Here is an 18,117-nt window from a genome sequence, read left to right as displayed (position 1 = left end):
GAACCTTTGGCTCTCATACCATGTGAAATAACCAATTACTCCAAAAGCTTAGTTGTCGAAGGTGTTATTAAATCTTCAGTTTTGTTAACGAGTGCCCGCACTGGTTAAGGTGCATCGAAAGTGTAAATCTACATTTTCAATGCACCATTTGTTGTAAATTTACATCTTCAATGCACCTGAACGATTGCCCTGGCGGCACTCGTTAACAAAACCTTTTATACTTTAACAAATATGCTCTTTATAAATAAACAAAATTTTGAAGGTTATTATTATTTTTATTTTTTACATTGACATACTCCATTCGGATCTCGGTCGTTCCATACGATTTTGTGGCAATCCAAAATAATTTCTGATCGTACAATGTTTGGATTAGAGAAAATACCAACAAGAGAAAGCCGAAATACTGGAAAAGAGACCCAAATATCATTGATATTTGCCCATAACTTTTGAAGTTCACATCATAAAACCAATAACGGTCCTTCCAAAGTCCACCTTATTAAACAACCAAAAGGAAACAAAAGCCTAATCACTTAAGAAGAACAGTAAGGGAAAGAGCAATAGCACCCAATTCGTCGAGATCATTATTCTCCTTAGTCAATGGAGACGCATGACCATCCTCCTCCTTGAACCCCTCCTCGCACGAATCCGCGTAAGCCATGCCTGCGGAGACCTATTAAAGTATAAAAGATTAAGGAAAACACTTATCAAATGGGATCCCGTGATGAAAATAAAGAAGTGGTAAATATGGCCGACCGATTTGGCTATTTTAACTTTTTTTTTAACATTTGTTGGGATATACGCCTGACCTTTTTTTGTTTTGTGCACGGGATCCCGTTTTCCTAGCAACCCTCAAAGATTAAACAAAGCATCTCCAACAGCTCAAGCTTTTGGAGTAATTGGTAGTTTAAGTTCAAAAATTCCTTACTATTAAAAATCCATATGTAATGGCCAGTGAGGGGGAGTGTTAAATATAAAAGATTAAATAACGCGATCTCCAATAGATTAAACTTTTGGAGTAAGTGGTAGTTTCACAATTACCTTTATATTTGCATCGTCGTATCTCTTCGATTTCATGTCCACACCAGCGTCTTGCAGAGTAGGGACCGCATCCGAGTACTCATCTGAACACGAACTTAATCTTTCTTTGATGAACGGATCAGATGCATTCTTGAAAAGCTCTTTTATATATGAGAGTGTGCTTGTGGCATTGGCTATGGCCAACTCTACCGAAATTACCCCTAATCCTTGAAGATCTGCAGTAGAGCTTCGTGGGTCTTTTTGGAAAGAGCTCACACAAAAATCATAGTTAATATGGGGGTCTCCTTGGGCAGATTTCTTGCATGTGTCTTGGATCAAATGTGCAGAGGCTTGTGAAAAGAAGAAGGTTTGATGGCAAATGAAGAGAAAGAGGAGAGGGAAAAAGAACATGGAAATGAGATTCCTCATTTTTTCTTCTTCTTTTTTTCTCTAAAATTGTCTGTGTTTCGTGTGTTTTTTCCCCTCTCTAGATGGATTTATTTATAGTGTTGGAGGAATGGGTCGTGATAGAAAGCTATGTAGAAGCATGCATTGAATGTTGAGAGGAAATTAAAAATCTTGCCTTTATAGTTCAAAGGCTAATCCTCAGAGAATTTCAAATAAAGAAAACCTTCAGATACACCAGATGAATCGTGAGAGGAAATTAAAAATCTTGCCTTTATAGTTCAAAGGCTAATCCTCAGAGAATTTCAAATAAAGAAAACCTTCAGATACGCCAGATGAATCGTGAGAGGAAATTAAAATCTTGCTTATTTAGTTCAACGGCTAATCCTTAGAATTTAAAAGAAAAATAACCTTTCGATACACCAGATTTTATTTGATACCTGGGTGTATTTCATATATCTCAGCGAGATACTGAGATATGCACATAAAAGTATTGTGGGGCCCACTTATTTCGAAGATCTAAACCATTAATTTTTTGGTCCCGCCTTGGATATAAGAGTTTTTATATTGTGCCTGAGTGTCAAATACCCTAAAAGTGGTACCACCCTTGATATTTGATCCAACCGCAGCTCACCTTTTTTAAGAGGCTGCTGTTGGATCAAATATCAAGGTGGTACATTTGACATACTACCTTAAAAAGTAAAAGACAAGTGGAGTTTGAGCAATTATTAAGACATGGTAGTGCCAATTGTAAGTGTTCATCATAAAATGAACACGGGCAACGGATCTTTGGCGGTCCAACTTTGAGAAAATCACAGTTAACCATATGGATTGAAATTGAAATAGTAAAAAAACATATCTGAAGCCATGGATATTGTCTCGTTGTCTCTTGAAATGGTTCCAGTCCGGTATATCCCCTTGTTTCACAACAGACAGTGATGGAGACTGTTTTCCTCTTCTCTTAGATGTGGATTCACAGAGAATGGAAAATATTAGTTATGTACAAGCAGGGACCGTAGGCTTCTCTTATAGACGTTTGAGGGAAGGGATGCAACTCCTCATCACGCTGACCCTTCTCTCAAACGTCTCTTTGTTTACACCCGTTCCAAATATACCCTTTCACAATAAAGGGATACATCTTATTCTTTAAAGGAAAAGGTTTACAGGGAAACTGCTTGCCCTTCTTTTTGCACTAGTTTCCCAGGGAAACGAAATCCGTGTGTTTTTGGTAGGAAATAAAATCCCTAAAGGTGGGGAAAATGAGCTTTTCCGTGTCATTTTTTGACTTATTGCAGAAATTCCACATGTGTAATTCTATTTTCACTGGAAAGCAAGTGAACAGTCTTATCAAGGTCATGTCAAGGAAAAAAGAGGCTGTTTTCCAGGAATTTGCTTTTCAGGGAACGCAAGTGAACAGAGCCAAGAAGTCCTTTTACGGATTAATTACCAAAAATAGATGATTTAGTTAAAAAAAATAGATATTTTTTGAGTTTCCATATAGAAAGACGGGGAGTCATACCAAGAGAAACTCTTATCGTCAGTAGCCCTAAGACAAGCTTCAAGCTTCATGGTGTCAGCATGATCCGGACTGTTCATTTGTGGGGCCCACTTCTAGTGGAAGTAACTCAATGGAGTAATTCACAACCCACTAAAATGGACGGAACAGGTCATGAAGATCTTATGCGTGTGAGCCCGCATCATGCTTCTAATACGCTTCTCAGTATAAGGATTCTCATAACAATGAAATATTGAAATTAGCCATGTGGGGACTATTAACTGATGGAAAAACACTTTCAAAACGGAACTCCGTTTGGAAATTAAAGACAGAAGTTGGAAAAAAAGGTGGGGATCTCTTCTATCACGCAACACCCCTCTAACAGTCTAACGGTTTCCTTTTGAAAATGCTACCCCGTGTTTCTCTTTTTTAAGAAATAATAAACTTACAAGTTTGAATAAACGGCGGAGATCTCCTCTTTTGCACGTAATCAGTTTCCCTCCGTTCTCTTCTTTCTTCACGTCAGTCTTAACGGAAGGGGTCACACCTTTTGCACTCTCATATTTATGGAAGAGATATATTCGCCCCCTTTTCTTCCGCGGGCCACTCCCCTCCGTTGTATTTTTAAGTTTTAAGTTTTAACTTCTCTTTTTACACATCAAGGGTGGCATGGGGAAGTAAGGAAGTAGGAAAAATTAAAAAGAGATTAATGGTTACAAGATAGAAGCCTTTAAGGTCTTTGGATACCTATAAAAATTATTTACAAATAATTTTGAAGTTTAAATATGTTCGTTTGCGAATACCAGTTATGAAATTGACTAGCAGATGATCTCGTCTTGATGAACGAAAATGGTTGTGATCCGATCACAACCGGCTCATGTGCTTGGTGATCGGGACCCTTGATTAGATGGGCCATCACAGGGCGACGCCGTGAGTCTTTGGTGGATGCTTATCTTTGTTAAAATTTACAAGTTTCACTATTAAGAAGATATTTTCTTCTTTTTTCAAACGTATAAGTTATAGGGGTGCAACTTCGGGTCGGGTAAGAGCTCAACCTAAATTCCCAAAATCGACCCAAGTTGCACCCCTGATAAGTTTTTTGATTTTATTTTTTTTTCAAAGTTCTCTTATTTCAAGTTGTCATGGCACATTAGACATGTTCGTGGGGACACTGGTTTTCATGAGTGCACACTTCCAATGGTTGAAGTTATTTTAGCTTGTGGCAACAGTCATCCATCCACTTGCATCTCTAATTTGTCAGAGCGTGAGCTTTTATATCTTAAAAGATAGTGGGGCTGGGTGCATCACCGTGACTCAACTCGATAGGTGATCGATTTTTTAAATTTTAATTACAGTATTTTACTTGTAATATATGCAATAGACAATATAAGAAAAAGTGGACTTTTACAATATTATTTATTGAGGAATGATAGATGCAAGGGCCCTCTTTACGCAAGGGCTAAAGAAAGGCCCTTCAATAGATCTATGTCATTAAGTGCAACCGAATTCAGTTTCTCGACCGATTTTAAAAATGATGTGGATCTATTCAAGGGCCCTTCTCCGGCGGCCCTTGCATCTGTCATTCCTGTTATTTATTTCAATCCCATTTCAAATTGTTCGATAATATACAGATTGCATTATTTATTTGAAATTCAACATATTTTTGTTCAGTAAACCACCCATTAATGATGGAAGCTTTTAAATAGGAAATCAAAGTAGGTCAAGGGGAATTGTTGTCAAGAAATCTAAAACTAGAAAGAAATTTGGAATTCATAGGGAACCATATTAGACTAAATATGACCATATTTTAAATCTAACAGATGAAATGTTCCAAATGTTTCGAAAAGTTATTGCTCCCATTGGACCATTTATATACTATTAGAAGAGTGCATTACCACATGGATAAGTACACACCAATCCATCAACAGTTTATCTGATTCGGGAATTTTATTGAGAGAATATAATAATATTGATTCATACAAAAGAAAAGGTTCAACGGCTTTTGATATCTAGTTGACCTTTTATTAGAATTCAAAACGAAATTAAATTTTGACCATATTCTACAGAGAAAATAACAAATTGATCATGTAGGATTCCCAAGAAATTCTTCAATTTCTCTATAAAGCAGATTTAGATTATATCAATAATAAGAAAAGAGCCTATATCTTATATCGCTCATAGGACCACTCTGCTAATAAATCATTTTTTCTCTTGCTTCTAGCTACGAATGGCTTACTTTATTCTATAGGCCACATTACAACGTCATTACCAACAATTAGGGGGATTTAGGATTCAATATGTTTTGCTCAAGTAAATGTTCCAAAGTCTATTATCTTAATATGAAAGTCTTGAGTTCCTTCCCTCATGCTAAGAAATGGTATGATCCTCTTATTTCTCGAACTAAGAGAATATTCATGAATCAAGATCATGATGCATATGGATACAAATGGTCCAATGGGAGCAAAAACTTCCACGAACATGTGGATTATTTTATTTCTTAATTTGTGATCATATCTAGTCTTTAGAGTTTGCATTGATTTGGTACCACTCTCATGACTCGCACCAAAATAGTGCTTTAGCCCTAGATGTCCAGTCAACACTCATTGGGTGATCTTAGGGTTTCTTCGTGCGCCACCAAATTTGGTCCTTATTGGCAAACAAAATTATTTTAAGTTAATCATGTTGGCAAATGGAACATTGTGGCCGCATAAAAAGCGATTATCATAAATATAAGTATTACAATTAGTATTTGCGAATAATTAAATGTAACTTCAAAACCATTAACATATTAAAGTATATGTAAGTAATATATAAATTATCAGAAGATGCCCTTAATCGCCAGTTCTACTACTTGATGCTCCCATAAAAAACAAGTCAGTGGGGCCATGTATGTACTGCTGCATAACATGCGTTGGAAAGGTCATTCCTTTCCATACGGAAAGCCCACCCGCTTCCATATATAGAACGATATCATGGCATCCCTGATCTTGTGTATGGCCCCATTGTAGATCGAATGTCGTTTAATTTTCTAGCTTTAACGGTGAAAACAGAAAAGAAGTACTTTCACCCATAATAATACAACAAAACATAACAAAAAACCAGCATGAGTAGGGGAATGGTGCTCAAAGAAGGTAAAAAGAGGCAAGAACAGAAAACGAAATATCAAACAAACAAAAGCATATACATCTTATTCACTTACTAGAAACAAGCAACATGACAACAAGGGAAAGAAAAGAAGGAAGAAACCCATGCAAAGAAATGAAACAAGAAAGAGAGACACATCACATGAATAACAGCAAGAATCATCAAAGAAGATGAGTTACAGCGAGAGCGATGGCCCCCAATTGGAACAACTCCCCATTCTCCTTTGTCAATGGAGACACATGACCTTCCTCCTCATTGAACCCGTCTTCGCAAGTCGTAGCCCCGTCCATGGCTGCACTCACCCATATGTTCACATCTTCATAACGCTTGGACTTAAACGCCATGCTGGAGTTTTCTAGTGTTGGGATTGCATTCGAGTATTGATCGAGACACGAGCGTAAGCGTTCCTTGATGAAGGGATCGGATGTTGTGTTCTTCATTAGATCTTTTATGTATGAAATTGTGATTGAAGCCCTTGTTATGGCTAATTCTACTGAGATGACCCCTAGTCCTTGAAGGTCTGTTGTGTAGCTCCTTGAGTCCGTCTCGAGGGAAGTCACACAGAAGTCATAGCCTAGTTGGGGGTCAATTTGCGCCATTTTCTTGCATGTTTCTTGGATGAATTGGACGCCTGGTGCTTCAACACATGAGAAAGTTTGGCCATAGAGAAAGAAGAAGACGAGAGAGAAAAGAATAGGGATGAAAGGCCTCATTTTTTTTTTTTTCTTTCTATCTAGTTGGTTTAGCTTTTATTTTGAATAGGGTTTTTATAAGGTAGTCATTATGAAGCTGTTATAGTGCAGAAAGGGACTTACAAGCCAATTTTGCATAAAGCCATTTTGCGGCTCACCTTTTCAACAGAGAAGAGCGACCCACCTCGTAGAAGATTTTGTCTTACTAATTTTGATTCATGTGAGGTGGGGTGGCTCTTCTCTCTTGAAAAGGTGAGCCGTGAAATGGCTTTATGCGAAATTGCCTAGCAAATCCCTCATAATAATATCCTCTTGAGCCGAAAAAAAGTAAGAAAAAACCCTTGCTTTTCAACATAAATTTGAATTTTTTAACCTTCTAACTATGGATAAAAAGTTCTTCATTAATGTTGAACTAGAGCACCACCTCATTGTAATACAACGAGCTGCACCCACCATGCTCGAGTGGACCTCCCTTTTGACTAAAGGGAACCGTTGATAAGCCTTACATTTTTGGATCTTGTTTTAGATCTCATATGGCGTGAAAATCACGCAATACTCACAGTGGGTGCATGCTAGTGAAGAATTCCTCTATACTTGTTACTTGTTACATTACCCACTTTTGGGATTAGAGGAATTTTCTAGAGAAGTCTAGAAAGGAAAATATTTCTAAAATTCCCTACTCTGTTTTTAATAAGAAATGAAAAGAGAAAACTCGAGCCAGGTCCTATTCAATTTTTACTTATAGGGAACTTCAATCTATGATAATATCCCTCTAAATCAACCTGCTGTTGGATCAAATATCAAGGGCAGATGTAATTTCTCATCATCATTTCCTTGGAAATTTTTCTAAGAAAATGTTTTCCTTTCAATCCAAACAGGGTTCCTAAGATAGATATAATTATCCATCGGAGCTCCATAGTAGCCTAATCGTGAGTCCGAAGTCGAACAACAAATACACATTGTCACACAGTGATAAAAAACACAAACAAATACCTTCGTTTCTCACGCGCTCCCTCCATCCCATCTCTTTCCCTAATCAAAACACCCCTCTTCTAACCCTAACCCTTCAGCAACAATCGAAACAGAGAAAAACCCTAACCCTAATTCTAACCCTAAAAATACTTCAAGGCCTACTAGGGTTCCAATCCCATGGCCTCACAGAGTACCGTCCGCAACCTCTACGAGACAGCATCTCAGCCCGACACAGGCGGAGATGCCTACACCTTCCTCGAATTCAACACTCAGAACGATGATTACGACTACCCTGAGTTACGTGAACTCTCACAGCCAATCAGATCATCCGTCTGGTCTCCACCTCCCGATCCCGTGCCCGACGCCACTGGCCGGAGTTCCGATCTTCCGCCGGAATCCAGCCCCGGCACTAAATCCCGCGGGGGTGGTGGTATCAACCAGGGGGTGGATGGTTTAGCATCTGGTATGGGGAGTCTTAATTTCGAAGAGACTGGAGAAGATGAGAATTTTGAGTATGGGAAGGGGGAATTTACAGAGCACGCTTGCCGATATTGTGGGGTTCAGAAGCCAGCTTGCGTAGTCCGGTGCAATGTGCCTTCGTGTCGGAAATGGTTTTGTAATTCGCGGGGGAGCACGTCTGGGTCTCATATCGTCAATCACCTGGTAATCAAATAACCCTAACCCTAACCCTAATTCTCTTTGCATTTTTTTTATTTTTTTATTTTGGATTCATTGTATGGTTTCTGTTGTTAACTTTTCTTGCTTGGTAAATATGTTAGGGAAATGATATCAGCACAACCATGTTTTAATAATTGCGTAAACTCAGCTTTTGTTTTCTATTCTTAATTGGCTTAGGATAGATTTTTGGGAACTGTAATTACCTTTGACAGCTTTTTAAATAGTAAAAGACATGATGGGTTAGTGCAAAATATCAAAAAATGGTTGTACTGATATTAATTCCCGTAGGTTATTAGTGCATCTTATATGGTCTCTGTTTTGTGTTCTGGTGAGTTTTCTGGATTGGTAATTTGGTTATTAGTGCATCTTTTGATTTTATTAGTGCTCAGAAAAAGAAAGAAAAAATGTTTAGAAATGTCTTGGTCTAAGATGAGAACTTGTAAACAGGGTGGGAAGGGAAAGAGATGACAACTAGTGATTAGCACATGCTGCTTGGGACACTCTTTTTTTGTTTTTGTGTTTTCGTTTTTTGTTAACTTATGAGTTTAAGCGAAGTTACCGGAAACACCACTGGGAAGCACGTTTCTCCAAATTCCCCAAATTCGGAAGCATCTCCCATCTCCTCGCGTGTCATTCAAAAAGAGAACTTGAAATTTTATCAAGGAGCAGAAGATACACCTTTAATGAAATGGCCAAGAGCACCAACAGAAGCCACAAAAAATAAAATAAAAAATACAAGGAATCCTCCAGGGGATGATCAAACACGGAAAACTCATCCCTTTCCTCCCCATTTTGAGCCAATGAATCCACCTCATTGTTGGCAATATGAAGAGCACATTGGAAAATGATGGCACGGTTTTCCATCATATCCAAAAGCTACTTAAAATTGTACTCAGATGCCATGGAAGGCCTTTTCTATTATTTGCCCTTCGCCCAACGAATAACATTAAGGATCCACCACTTCGGAAAAAAAAAAAAACATTAAAGATCCATTTGGTTGCCTCCCCTCGGTGGAAAGGAAAGTGAAAACGGATTTTGTATCTTTTTTTCTTTAATTCCACCCTTTTCAATATTTTTCCCTGGAATTTCTTTCTCATGGATTTTACATGGAATTTTGTTTCATTATTAATGCAAATATGTCATTTTTCACTTTCATTACTGAGGGGAGGCAACCAACTAGATCCTAAAGGGAATCTCCCTCAACCATTAAGCTCTACTAGGCACTAAGCATGGTTTTAAATTTCGTCCGAAATGTTTCGTTTCGTCCGAAATATTTCGGTTTCGGCCGCGACCGAAACAAAATTTATAGAAGTCGTTTCTTTACAAGATTTCGGCGAAATTTCACCAAAATTTCGGTTAAATTTCATTTTTAGCCTTTTTTACAAAATTTCCACCGAAATTTAAAAAAAACCCACCAAAATGTTATAATTCCCACTTAAATTTATGAAATATTCACCGAAATGGCCAAAATTTCCACTAAAATCTCTGGAATTTACACCGAAATTTTAGACATTTCGGTCGATTTAAAAAAAAAAAACGAAATTATAATCATATTTTTACATGATTTCGGCCGAACGACCGAAACCGACACCGAAACCGAAATTTAAAAGCTTGGTACTGAGAAGGCCCCACTCACCATTCTACTTGAATTACAAAGAAGTCCTACTTGAATTCTAATTAAATGAGGCAACCATATCTTGCTCTATGTTGGAGAAGTGATGACAAAAGAGAGCCTTCCAAATCATCTTACATTCCCGCCGAAGTAAAAAATTGCCAACACTTGCTTCTAGTATATTTGTCGCTCACCTGATGTGGGGACCATGTAGGAGCCATTTATGTTATTCGTCGTGATATATTTTCCCCTCAGACTCCAAGCACAGATGAATGGTTGAGAAACAATATTTTTCACACCATTAGCAGGTGGGAAGATTTGCACTATTATTATTGTTAGTGGAAGTACTGAGAACCTGGTCTCGACCATGATCATAATGGTAGAGTGGTTGCAATTGAAGACCGAGACACTAACTTGCCCATATGACATCACTTGGATCAAAGGCACGGTCAAGGTCTCAATTAACACCTGATGTCTTGTAAACTTTTCTATTGGAAATGTTAATCAAGACTCAGTTTGGTGCGATGCTGTGCCATTAGAGGTGTGCCATATTCTACTGGTACGTCTTTGACAATTCGATCATAAGGCCACGCATGATGGTGAAAAGAACACTTTCCTTCGTTTAAGAAGACAACAAAATTAAGTTAATTCTTATAAGGGATGCTCCTAGACCTGTTAGATGATGTGTCGACATCTTTAGTGATGATGAACTTAGATACTAAACTCCTCGGTTAGAGACTAGCCTTATTTTGAGCAAGGTTGCCAAGGCGGGAATCGAAAGCGGGATTCGATTCGGGATTCGAAAGCGGGAATCGAAGGCTCCTGGGATGGTGGGAAGCGGGAATCGTGGGTTTGCCAGAGAGTCGACGGGGATTCGCCGGGGATTCGTTGGGGATTCGTTGGGGATTCGTCGGGGATTTGCCGGGGAATCGCTAAGAGTCGTGGGGAGTTGGGATTCGCTGGGGATTCGCAGGGAATCGCCTGGGAATCAGGGTTCCTATAAAGTGGGAATCGGGGTTTCCCAAAATTGGGAATCGGGGTTCCCATAATTGGGAATCGGGGTTCCCAAAATTGGGAATCGGGGTTCCCCAGAATCGGGGATTCGAATCGAATCACGATTCGGATTCGCGATTCGGGGATTCGCGAATCCCCAACTCTGGGTACGAATCCTGCTTCCTTGATTTTGAGTGGGTACCAGTTTGAGACAACTTGCCAGAGGTCTCATTTCTCATATACTATAGTTCCATTATTTGGTCCTACGGCTTTACCTATCGGTTAGAGGTGCTGTTGGCCCTAGTCGGGATGTGATGTGATTCAATGCAGATGCATTGATCTGTTGGTAGATTCGAGTACGATGTTGCATCATTGATCAGTACCATTAGTAGGATTGAGTCCTTGGACAGGCCGTGACTTCTGTGACCTCTCCAGCTCCTCTTGGCTTCCTATACTGCGAGATTTGAGGCTGATGCGTGCTCCATCAGGGGCGGCCTGTCTATATCCCTTGGATCAGCTGCCCATTCACCCAGATTTACATTGAGACTTTCTACCCTAGATTGGTGATTGTCGGGCACTAGCATTTTATCATTCCATTTTATTTTCAGATTGTAGGTACATTGTGTTTGCTATTTTATAATCTGATTTCATTGGATTCGAACTATTTTTTATGTTTTGTTTGGGTTGAATTAATCTTGTTGGTGACTTATCTTTAAGGCCAACTTGCATGTGAAAACCCTAGCTATGACTTGATTTAATTTCTGAATGTCCAATCTGATTTAGATTGGTAATATTAGTTTTAATTGAAAGGTTAGACTCAATACGCTCCTAAAGTTCTCCCAAGAATCCGTGAACCCTAGGTTTGCACCAGACTTACTCATGTGATGGAGACAAAATTGTTTTCATTTATCTGCAGTAGAAAATGGAAATAAATTGTAGTTTGAGTTTTGCTTATAGAACATGTCACCAACTAGTTTTCATTATTCCTTTTTTCTCACCAAATGTTTTTCATAGGTTCGAGCAAAACATAAGGAAGTTTGCCTTCATAAAGATAGCCCCTTGGGAGAAACAATCCTTGAATGCTATAATTGCGGTTGCCGAAACGTATTCCTTCTTGGGTTCATTTCTGCCAAGATAGAGAGTGTTGTAGTTCTATTGTGTCGGGAGCCTTGTTTGAGTGTCAACGCATTGAAGGACATGAATTGGGACCTGAGCCAGTGGTGTCCTCTTATTGATGACAGGTGTTTTTTGCAGTGGCTTGTCAAGGTATTTTTCATTTTTCTATGTCTTCGTTTTGTTCATCTTGTGTTTTGTTTCATATTCCCTGCAATTTAAAATGGATTTCTCCTTAATTTGCTAATTTGTTGCTGTTGCTTTTCAGTTCCCATCTGAACAGGAGCAATTGAGGGCACGCCAAATTAGTGCTCAGCAGATAAATAAGGTGGAGGAGCTATGGAAGATCAACCCTGATGCTTCTCTAGAAGATCTTGAGAAGCCTGGAGTGGATGATGAGCCTCAACCTGTGGCCTTGAAGTACGAAGATGCATATCAGGTATTTGAGTTTATTGTAGGAAGCTATTATTTTGGAGGATCAAAACCAAATTTCACAGTAATTGTTGTTACTATGCTTTATCTGGCTCTTTTCAATTTTACCCGAATCTATGGTGGAAGTGTTCCTCGCTTATTGGCTCTTTGAATAGGGTTTGTTAATTTTCCTTCTGTTTTGCAGTATCAAAATATATTTGCACCGCTCATTAAGGTCGAGGCCGACTATGATAAAGTGCGTAGATATCTCTTTTTACTCTCTTTTTTGTTTTGCTTCTTGTTCATATATTTCAAATTTAAAGTTGAACATCTTGTGTTGAGGTTACTTGTTTGCTGATCTTTCTTATGTACCCTTTTCATGATCCTTCTTAAACTTAAGATACATGAGCTTTAGCTTTCCATCAATTAATCTACCATTTCACTTAATACTATACTTAATTTTTGTTCTAGATGATGAAAGAGTCACAAAGCAAAGACAATTTGACGGTACGATGGGACATTGGTTTGAACAAGAAGCGTATCGCGTACTTTGTCTTTCCAAAGGTGCTCATGTACTTACGTTAAATGGACCCTTTTTCTTATTATGTAGATATTCATTATTGATGTATTTACATTGTTCATATTATAGGTTTTACCTTTGACCTTTTCTTTATTAATATTGAAAGCCATTTTATGATGTTGTAGGAGGATAATGAGCTACGACTAGTTCCGGGTGATGAATTGCGGCTTCAATATTCAGGGGATGCGGCTCACCCTTCATGGCAGTCTGTGGGACATGTGGTATACTTTGTTCATTTGAGGAAATATTGTATGCTTCGTTTTTTTTTCAATTAATGGATAATCATGAGCAAAATATATTATATGGTTGTTAAAGATCTTTGTTTTTTTTACATCTAATGGATATTCCTATGCAAAATATATTATGTGGTTATTTTCTAATTACTATACGAAGATTAGTTCTCTTTTCCTGAAGCATTCACACATGGTATTTCGTATGAGTATTCACTTTGCATTTACCTTCTGGATTCAGATCAAGCTAACCGCCCAGGAGGAGGTTGCACTTGAGCTCCGTGCTAGTCAGGTAGAGTCTTTTTTTTTTCCGACATTAGCTATCACAGGTGATTTTAGTGTTGGTAAATTTTATTTGTGGATACTTAATGCTTATGTTTTACAGGGAGTTCCTGTTGATGTGAACCATGGTTTCAGTGTTGATTTTGTCTGGAAAAGTACAAGCTTTGATCGAATGCAGGGTGCAATGAAGACTTTTGCCGCGGATGAAACAAGTGTTAGTGGGTGGGTAGCTTATTCTTCTGATCTTTCCTTGCAGGAAAATCAAATATAGGAATAATCCTGAAGAACCATTAAAAAAAAAAGGGATTAATCCTGAAGAGTAGTTTCTATCTAGTTTATGGTTCAATTGTGCCCGTTCTGTTTCAAGGAGGCTCTTTTCTCAAATGTGAGATGCAAAGGCCATAGTTATGGAAGACCTTGGAACATATGCTACATGACCTTAGGAGGTTGTTTTACTTGAAACCAGTTATATGGGCAGAATCAACATTATCATGGATAAGAAGTTCTATTTTTGCCCTTTTCTTAATTACCATTAAAAAATGTAGTTTTATTTTTGAATTTTTTGCTAGTTTCCTTGGTTGGGACTTGGGAGAGTTGCCTGATGTTGGCCATCTTCATAATTGTGTTGCACTTCTTGTTTTTCTTTTTACTTTTTGTAAAGCTTCACACTCCACATTTGGGGGTTTAAACTTGCTTTGTAGAACTTTAAGCTCTTTACAACTAGTCATTTCTTATAAAATGATTTCGTCACAACCTTATGGTAGCTCCTGTGGGAAGAAGAGCATGATATATGCCACACTCCACCCCAAATGACGATGTGAGATTGTTTTTCAACCAACCTGTCATTTATTTTGCATCGACAGGCCATTTGACATGGTTAACAATACATGTGTCCTAATCAAAATAGGAAGCATGGTTCCACAAAAACAAGATATCAGGGCCCTGAACTTTTCTCAATCTGAGATTTCGAATTGAATCTGGTTGCTGAACTTCATTTAATTTGTTTTTTGTTTTTGTTTTATTAAACAAATCGAATGCTATCCTCTTTCACTATGTAACCTTCCGTGTCTCATGAGATGCTTGCTACCCCTGTTGCTGAATTCTGTTCTTGCTTGTTTTCCTAATTGTATCTTTTAGTATTTCATTACCTAATGTTCGGAAATTTATCCCATCAATCTTTTACTGATTATATTTTTGTGTAATTGCTAAGCTTGAATTTTTGCTAAGCATTTTCTTTAAGAAAATGTTTGAATTTTATTCAATTCTACGTCTCAATATTTGAAACTTCATGGGGTCCTAAATTTAATTGGTGGTGAAATTCCATGTACTTGGGAACTGAACATCTTGACCTGCATGCCCATTAAAGATGTCTCTCTCATGCAGGTATATCTATCATCACTTGTTGGGCCATGAAGTTGAGGTTCAGGTGGTCCGTAATTCGTTACCTCGCCGCTTTGGTGCCCCGGGCCTTCCAGAACTTAATGCGTCTCAAGTATGTTCATCTCTGTGATCAGTTGGTAGACTAGGATACTATTAAGATGCATATCTTTTAATATTTTAACGGTGAAGCTTTATTTGATAAAAAAAGAAGAGAAAGGAGGCTCCTCAACTGAGCTGGTCCATAGTCAAAGACTCTCACGAAAAGAATGATATTTCTCCAAGCTCTCCTTTGACGGATAATATTGCTAGATGGAAGGCTCCTTCCTATAATCTATGTCACAAATATCGTTCCCGGGAATTTCTCGGCAAGGGAAATCTCTGGATTTTTTATTTTTTATTAATGTTTTCGGGTTTATATCGGAAAATAAACAGTAAAAATAAAATTATTTAAAAAATATAAAAAATATTAATTTTAAGAAAAAAATATAAAATAAAATTATCGTAAAAATATCGGGATAATATCGCGATATTATTGGGATAGTTTATGATAAAAATGAAAATATCGCTATATTTTTAAAGTCTAGGGATTAGTTCGGGATTTTGTCGTTTTATAAAAATCTCGCGATAAAAACGCTATATTTTGAAATATCGGAGATATTTGTGACATAGCCTATAACTCTGTTAAGCTTAGCTCGTGGTGGAACATCCATGCCAATGGGTTCGAAATAAGACTTGACAACTTCCCAATTGGTCTTCCTAAGAACACCACAACTAACATCCGCAAAAACTAAGTTGCCCTGATTGAGAAATCCAAGCGACTTAATAGAGATTGGAAAACTTCAATTAAGCGAAAACCCATGTCCACCTTGCTGTCTTCGCACCTTCAAATGAAAGTTGTTGGGATTCCTTTGAGTTGAAGCCGACTCCTCCAATTTAATTGCATGGGTGTCGAAGCTTTTCCCCAATCCTTGGAAGATATCTAATTGTATATTATAAACTCCTGACTTGTCAAGGGGCATTAATCCACATATTAAATTTTTAATCATATCCCTCTAACTGCAACGATAGAGGTGTATTTCTTAGCTAGAGAAAGGATGGGTGGGGAGGTTTTGACTTTTGACCATTCGTTTGAGTTGTGTCTTCTGTAGTGGTTTTTGGCTATTTCCCTTTTCATTTTTTGTTTATCTTTGGGACCATCTTGTTCCCATTTGTACCCCTTTTCCCGTCTTGATAACCTTTATAATTTGTTTTCTTCTCTCTTTTTTTTTTTTGAGAAAAAAAAGCCTCTTCTATGCCTGCTTTTCAGTCACATGCATGGTTTTAAATTTCGACCGAAATCTGAAATTTTGGATTTTGGCCAACACCCAAACCCAAACGACCGAAATCTGAAATTACCGAAACTTACGGTAATTTCGTCAAAATTTCAAAATAAAAATAAAAAAATTATTAAAAAAAAATTCCTTTACAGAGTTTCAGCCGAAATTACTTCAGTAATTCCGGCCCAAAAAACCGACATTTCGAGCGTCTTTACCGAATTTCGACTGAAATTTCGGGATTTCTGCTGAAATTTCGGTTTCGGCTAGGTCCGAAATATATGCCGAAACCGAAATTTCAAACCATGGTTACATATAATGCTTTCATGGTCAACTGAGGTTCTTGTTTTTTAGGTGGAATTTGATATTTTGACTTGGAAATGATGCATCTGATAGAATTCTTATAATTTTACTACTATTTTATCCTGATGAATAAGTATGAAATTCAGTGTTGAATTTGTATCTTAGATGCCTTATTTAAGAAATTTTGATTATGAGAAACCTCGGTTCTCTTTCATCTATGGACAGGTTTTTGCTGTAAAGAGCGTTCTGCAGAAGCCAATCAGTTTAATACAGGGCCCTCCTGGTACAGGAAAGACTGTCACTTCGGCAGCCATTGTATACCATATGGCCAAACAAGGGCAAGGACAGGTAAATAAATGTGTTTGTATGCCTCTATTTTTTTATTTGTGTTGGATTTTGCAACACTTTTCTCTGATAGGCAACCAAAGGTTGAACCTCTCCGAGCTCCACAGTTTATGTTTATCATTCTTGGCATTCCATTATATGCTCAGGTTCTGGTTTGTGCTCCAAGTAATGTTGCGGTTGACCAACTTGCTGAGAAGATAAGCTCAACTGGGTTAAAGGTATTGACATTTAAGCAAGTGATATCTTGGCATCTTTTTTTGAAGCTATGACTTTTCAAGCATGGAAGACTCCATACCGGCTATTTCATTGTTTAAATCTTAAGGCATCATTTTACTATTATTCTGAATTAGTTACTTGGACTTGAAATTTGGGGTTATCTCTTTGAATTTGAACGATTTAGAATCACCGGATTCTTGCTTTGATTTTCATTTCTTGTTTCTTCTTTCCTTTTTGTTCTTTTTTCTTCTATTATTATGGGGCTTTAGGACGGTGATAATTAATCAAGTAACATTCTTTATCTTTGGCAAATCAAACTTCAGTTCTAATTTATGAATTTAGCAAAACACTTCTTGATCTTCCTGATATTAAGTGTGCATCGGAAACTAGGTTCAGAATAAAGATGATGTTGATTCCCATGGGCATATTTGTGTTTTCTATGGTTAAATAAAAAATGAAGGTCCTAGACAGTAATTACTAATTACCAATTACGAAATCACAATTTATCACTTACAAAATTTTATTAAAAAAGAGTGTAAAGTAACAAAATTTTATTAAAAGGAATGTGAGGGATGCACAATATACAATGCAAAACCACCAACAAATAGGGATTGAGAAACTAAGAAGATAGAGACCTAGACTTCCCTCATCTTATAAATTATCAGCACTCGATTTGTTTTCACACTCTACATGGGTAATACAACTCGAAATGACTTAACAAATGTCCAAAATCTCCTTGATTGTGTGTGCATATCTTAGACGAAACATCTCCCCTTACACCCATGCAAGTACACCCTACCATTCTTCGCCCTCCAAATTTGGTATATTGAAATCCGCAGGATAGATTCTGTGGAATCACAAATTTTCCTGAAAACATCATGAATTAAATGGTTAAAGGTTTGTTATATGAGTTGTTATATTTGATTATGTATGTTC

The 18,117-nt window shown here is 37.6% G+C and overlaps 3 protein-coding genes across 3 annotated transcripts in view; 1 reads left to right on the top strand and 2 right to left on the bottom strand.

Annotated features, from left to right (window-relative positions):
- Positions 1–401: 401 nt before the first annotated feature.
- Positions 402–1,792, bottom strand: LOC143884924 (putative invertase inhibitor). The gene is made up of 2 exons (XM_077388786.1): positions 1,039–1,792; positions 402–670 (listed from the first exon to the last, which is right to left on the bottom strand). The coding sequence occupies exons 1-2, from the start codon at positions 1,444–1,446 to the stop codon at positions 527–529; spliced, it is 552 nt and encodes a 183-aa protein (XP_077244901.1). The 5' UTR covers positions 1,447–1,792; the 3' UTR covers positions 402–526.
- A 4,430-nt stretch (positions 1,793–6,222) lies between these two features.
- LOC143882824 (putative invertase inhibitor) lies at positions 6,223–6,660 on the bottom strand. The gene has a single exon (XM_077386228.1). The coding sequence runs from the start codon at positions 6,658–6,660 to the stop codon at positions 6,223–6,225; it is 438 nt and encodes a 145-aa protein (XP_077242343.1).
- A 1,021-nt stretch (positions 6,661–7,681) lies between these two features.
- Positions 7,682–18,117, top strand: part of LOC143884923 (regulator of nonsense transcripts 1 homolog) — a 33,727-nt gene continuing 23,291 nt past the window's right edge. The window contains exons 1-11 of the mRNA XM_077388785.1: positions 7,682–8,388; positions 12,023–12,274; positions 12,390–12,560; positions 12,738–12,788; positions 13,004–13,096; positions 13,238–13,333; positions 13,584–13,634; positions 13,728–13,846; positions 15,008–15,116; positions 16,846–16,968; positions 17,112–17,183. Of these exons, the coding sequence (XP_077244900.1) occupies positions 7,903–8,388; positions 12,023–12,274; positions 12,390–12,560; positions 12,738–12,788; positions 13,004–13,096; positions 13,238–13,333; positions 13,584–13,634; positions 13,728–13,846; positions 15,008–15,116; positions 16,846–16,968; positions 17,112–17,183 (1,623 nt within the window). The 5' untranslated portion in view covers positions 7,682–7,902. The remainder of the gene's footprint in view (positions 8,389–12,022; positions 12,275–12,389; positions 12,561–12,737; positions 12,789–13,003; positions 13,097–13,237; positions 13,334–13,583; positions 13,635–13,727; positions 13,847–15,007; positions 15,117–16,845; positions 16,969–17,111; positions 17,184–18,117) is intronic.

The sequence above is a fragment of the Tasmannia lanceolata genome, unplaced genomic scaffold, assembly GCF_043159265.1.
Source record: "Tasmannia lanceolata isolate RefF3 unplaced genomic scaffold, GAP_Taslan_0.1 ptg000008l, whole genome shotgun sequence".
In the NCBI taxonomy this organism is placed as follows: domain Eukaryota; kingdom Viridiplantae; phylum Streptophyta; class Magnoliopsida; order Canellales; family Winteraceae; genus Tasmannia; species Tasmannia lanceolata.
This window is presented reverse-complemented; position numbering and strand designations above follow the sequence as displayed.

What these genes read in the sequence shown, in the direction of transcription:
- LOC143884924 (XM_077388786.1), bottom strand. Translation starts at nt 1,446, where the DNA reads ATGAGGAATCTCATTTCCATGTTCTTTTTCCCTCTCCTCTTTCTCTTC. An exon ending in ACGACGATGCAAATATAAAG is followed by an intron (nt 671 to 1,038) that starts GTAATTGTGAAA and finishes ATACTTTAATAG; the next exon opens with GTCTCCGCAGGCATGGCTTA.
- LOC143882824 (XM_077386228.1), bottom strand. Translation starts at nt 6,660, where the DNA reads ATGGCGCAAATTGACCCCCAACTAGGCTATGACTTCTGTGTGACTTCC.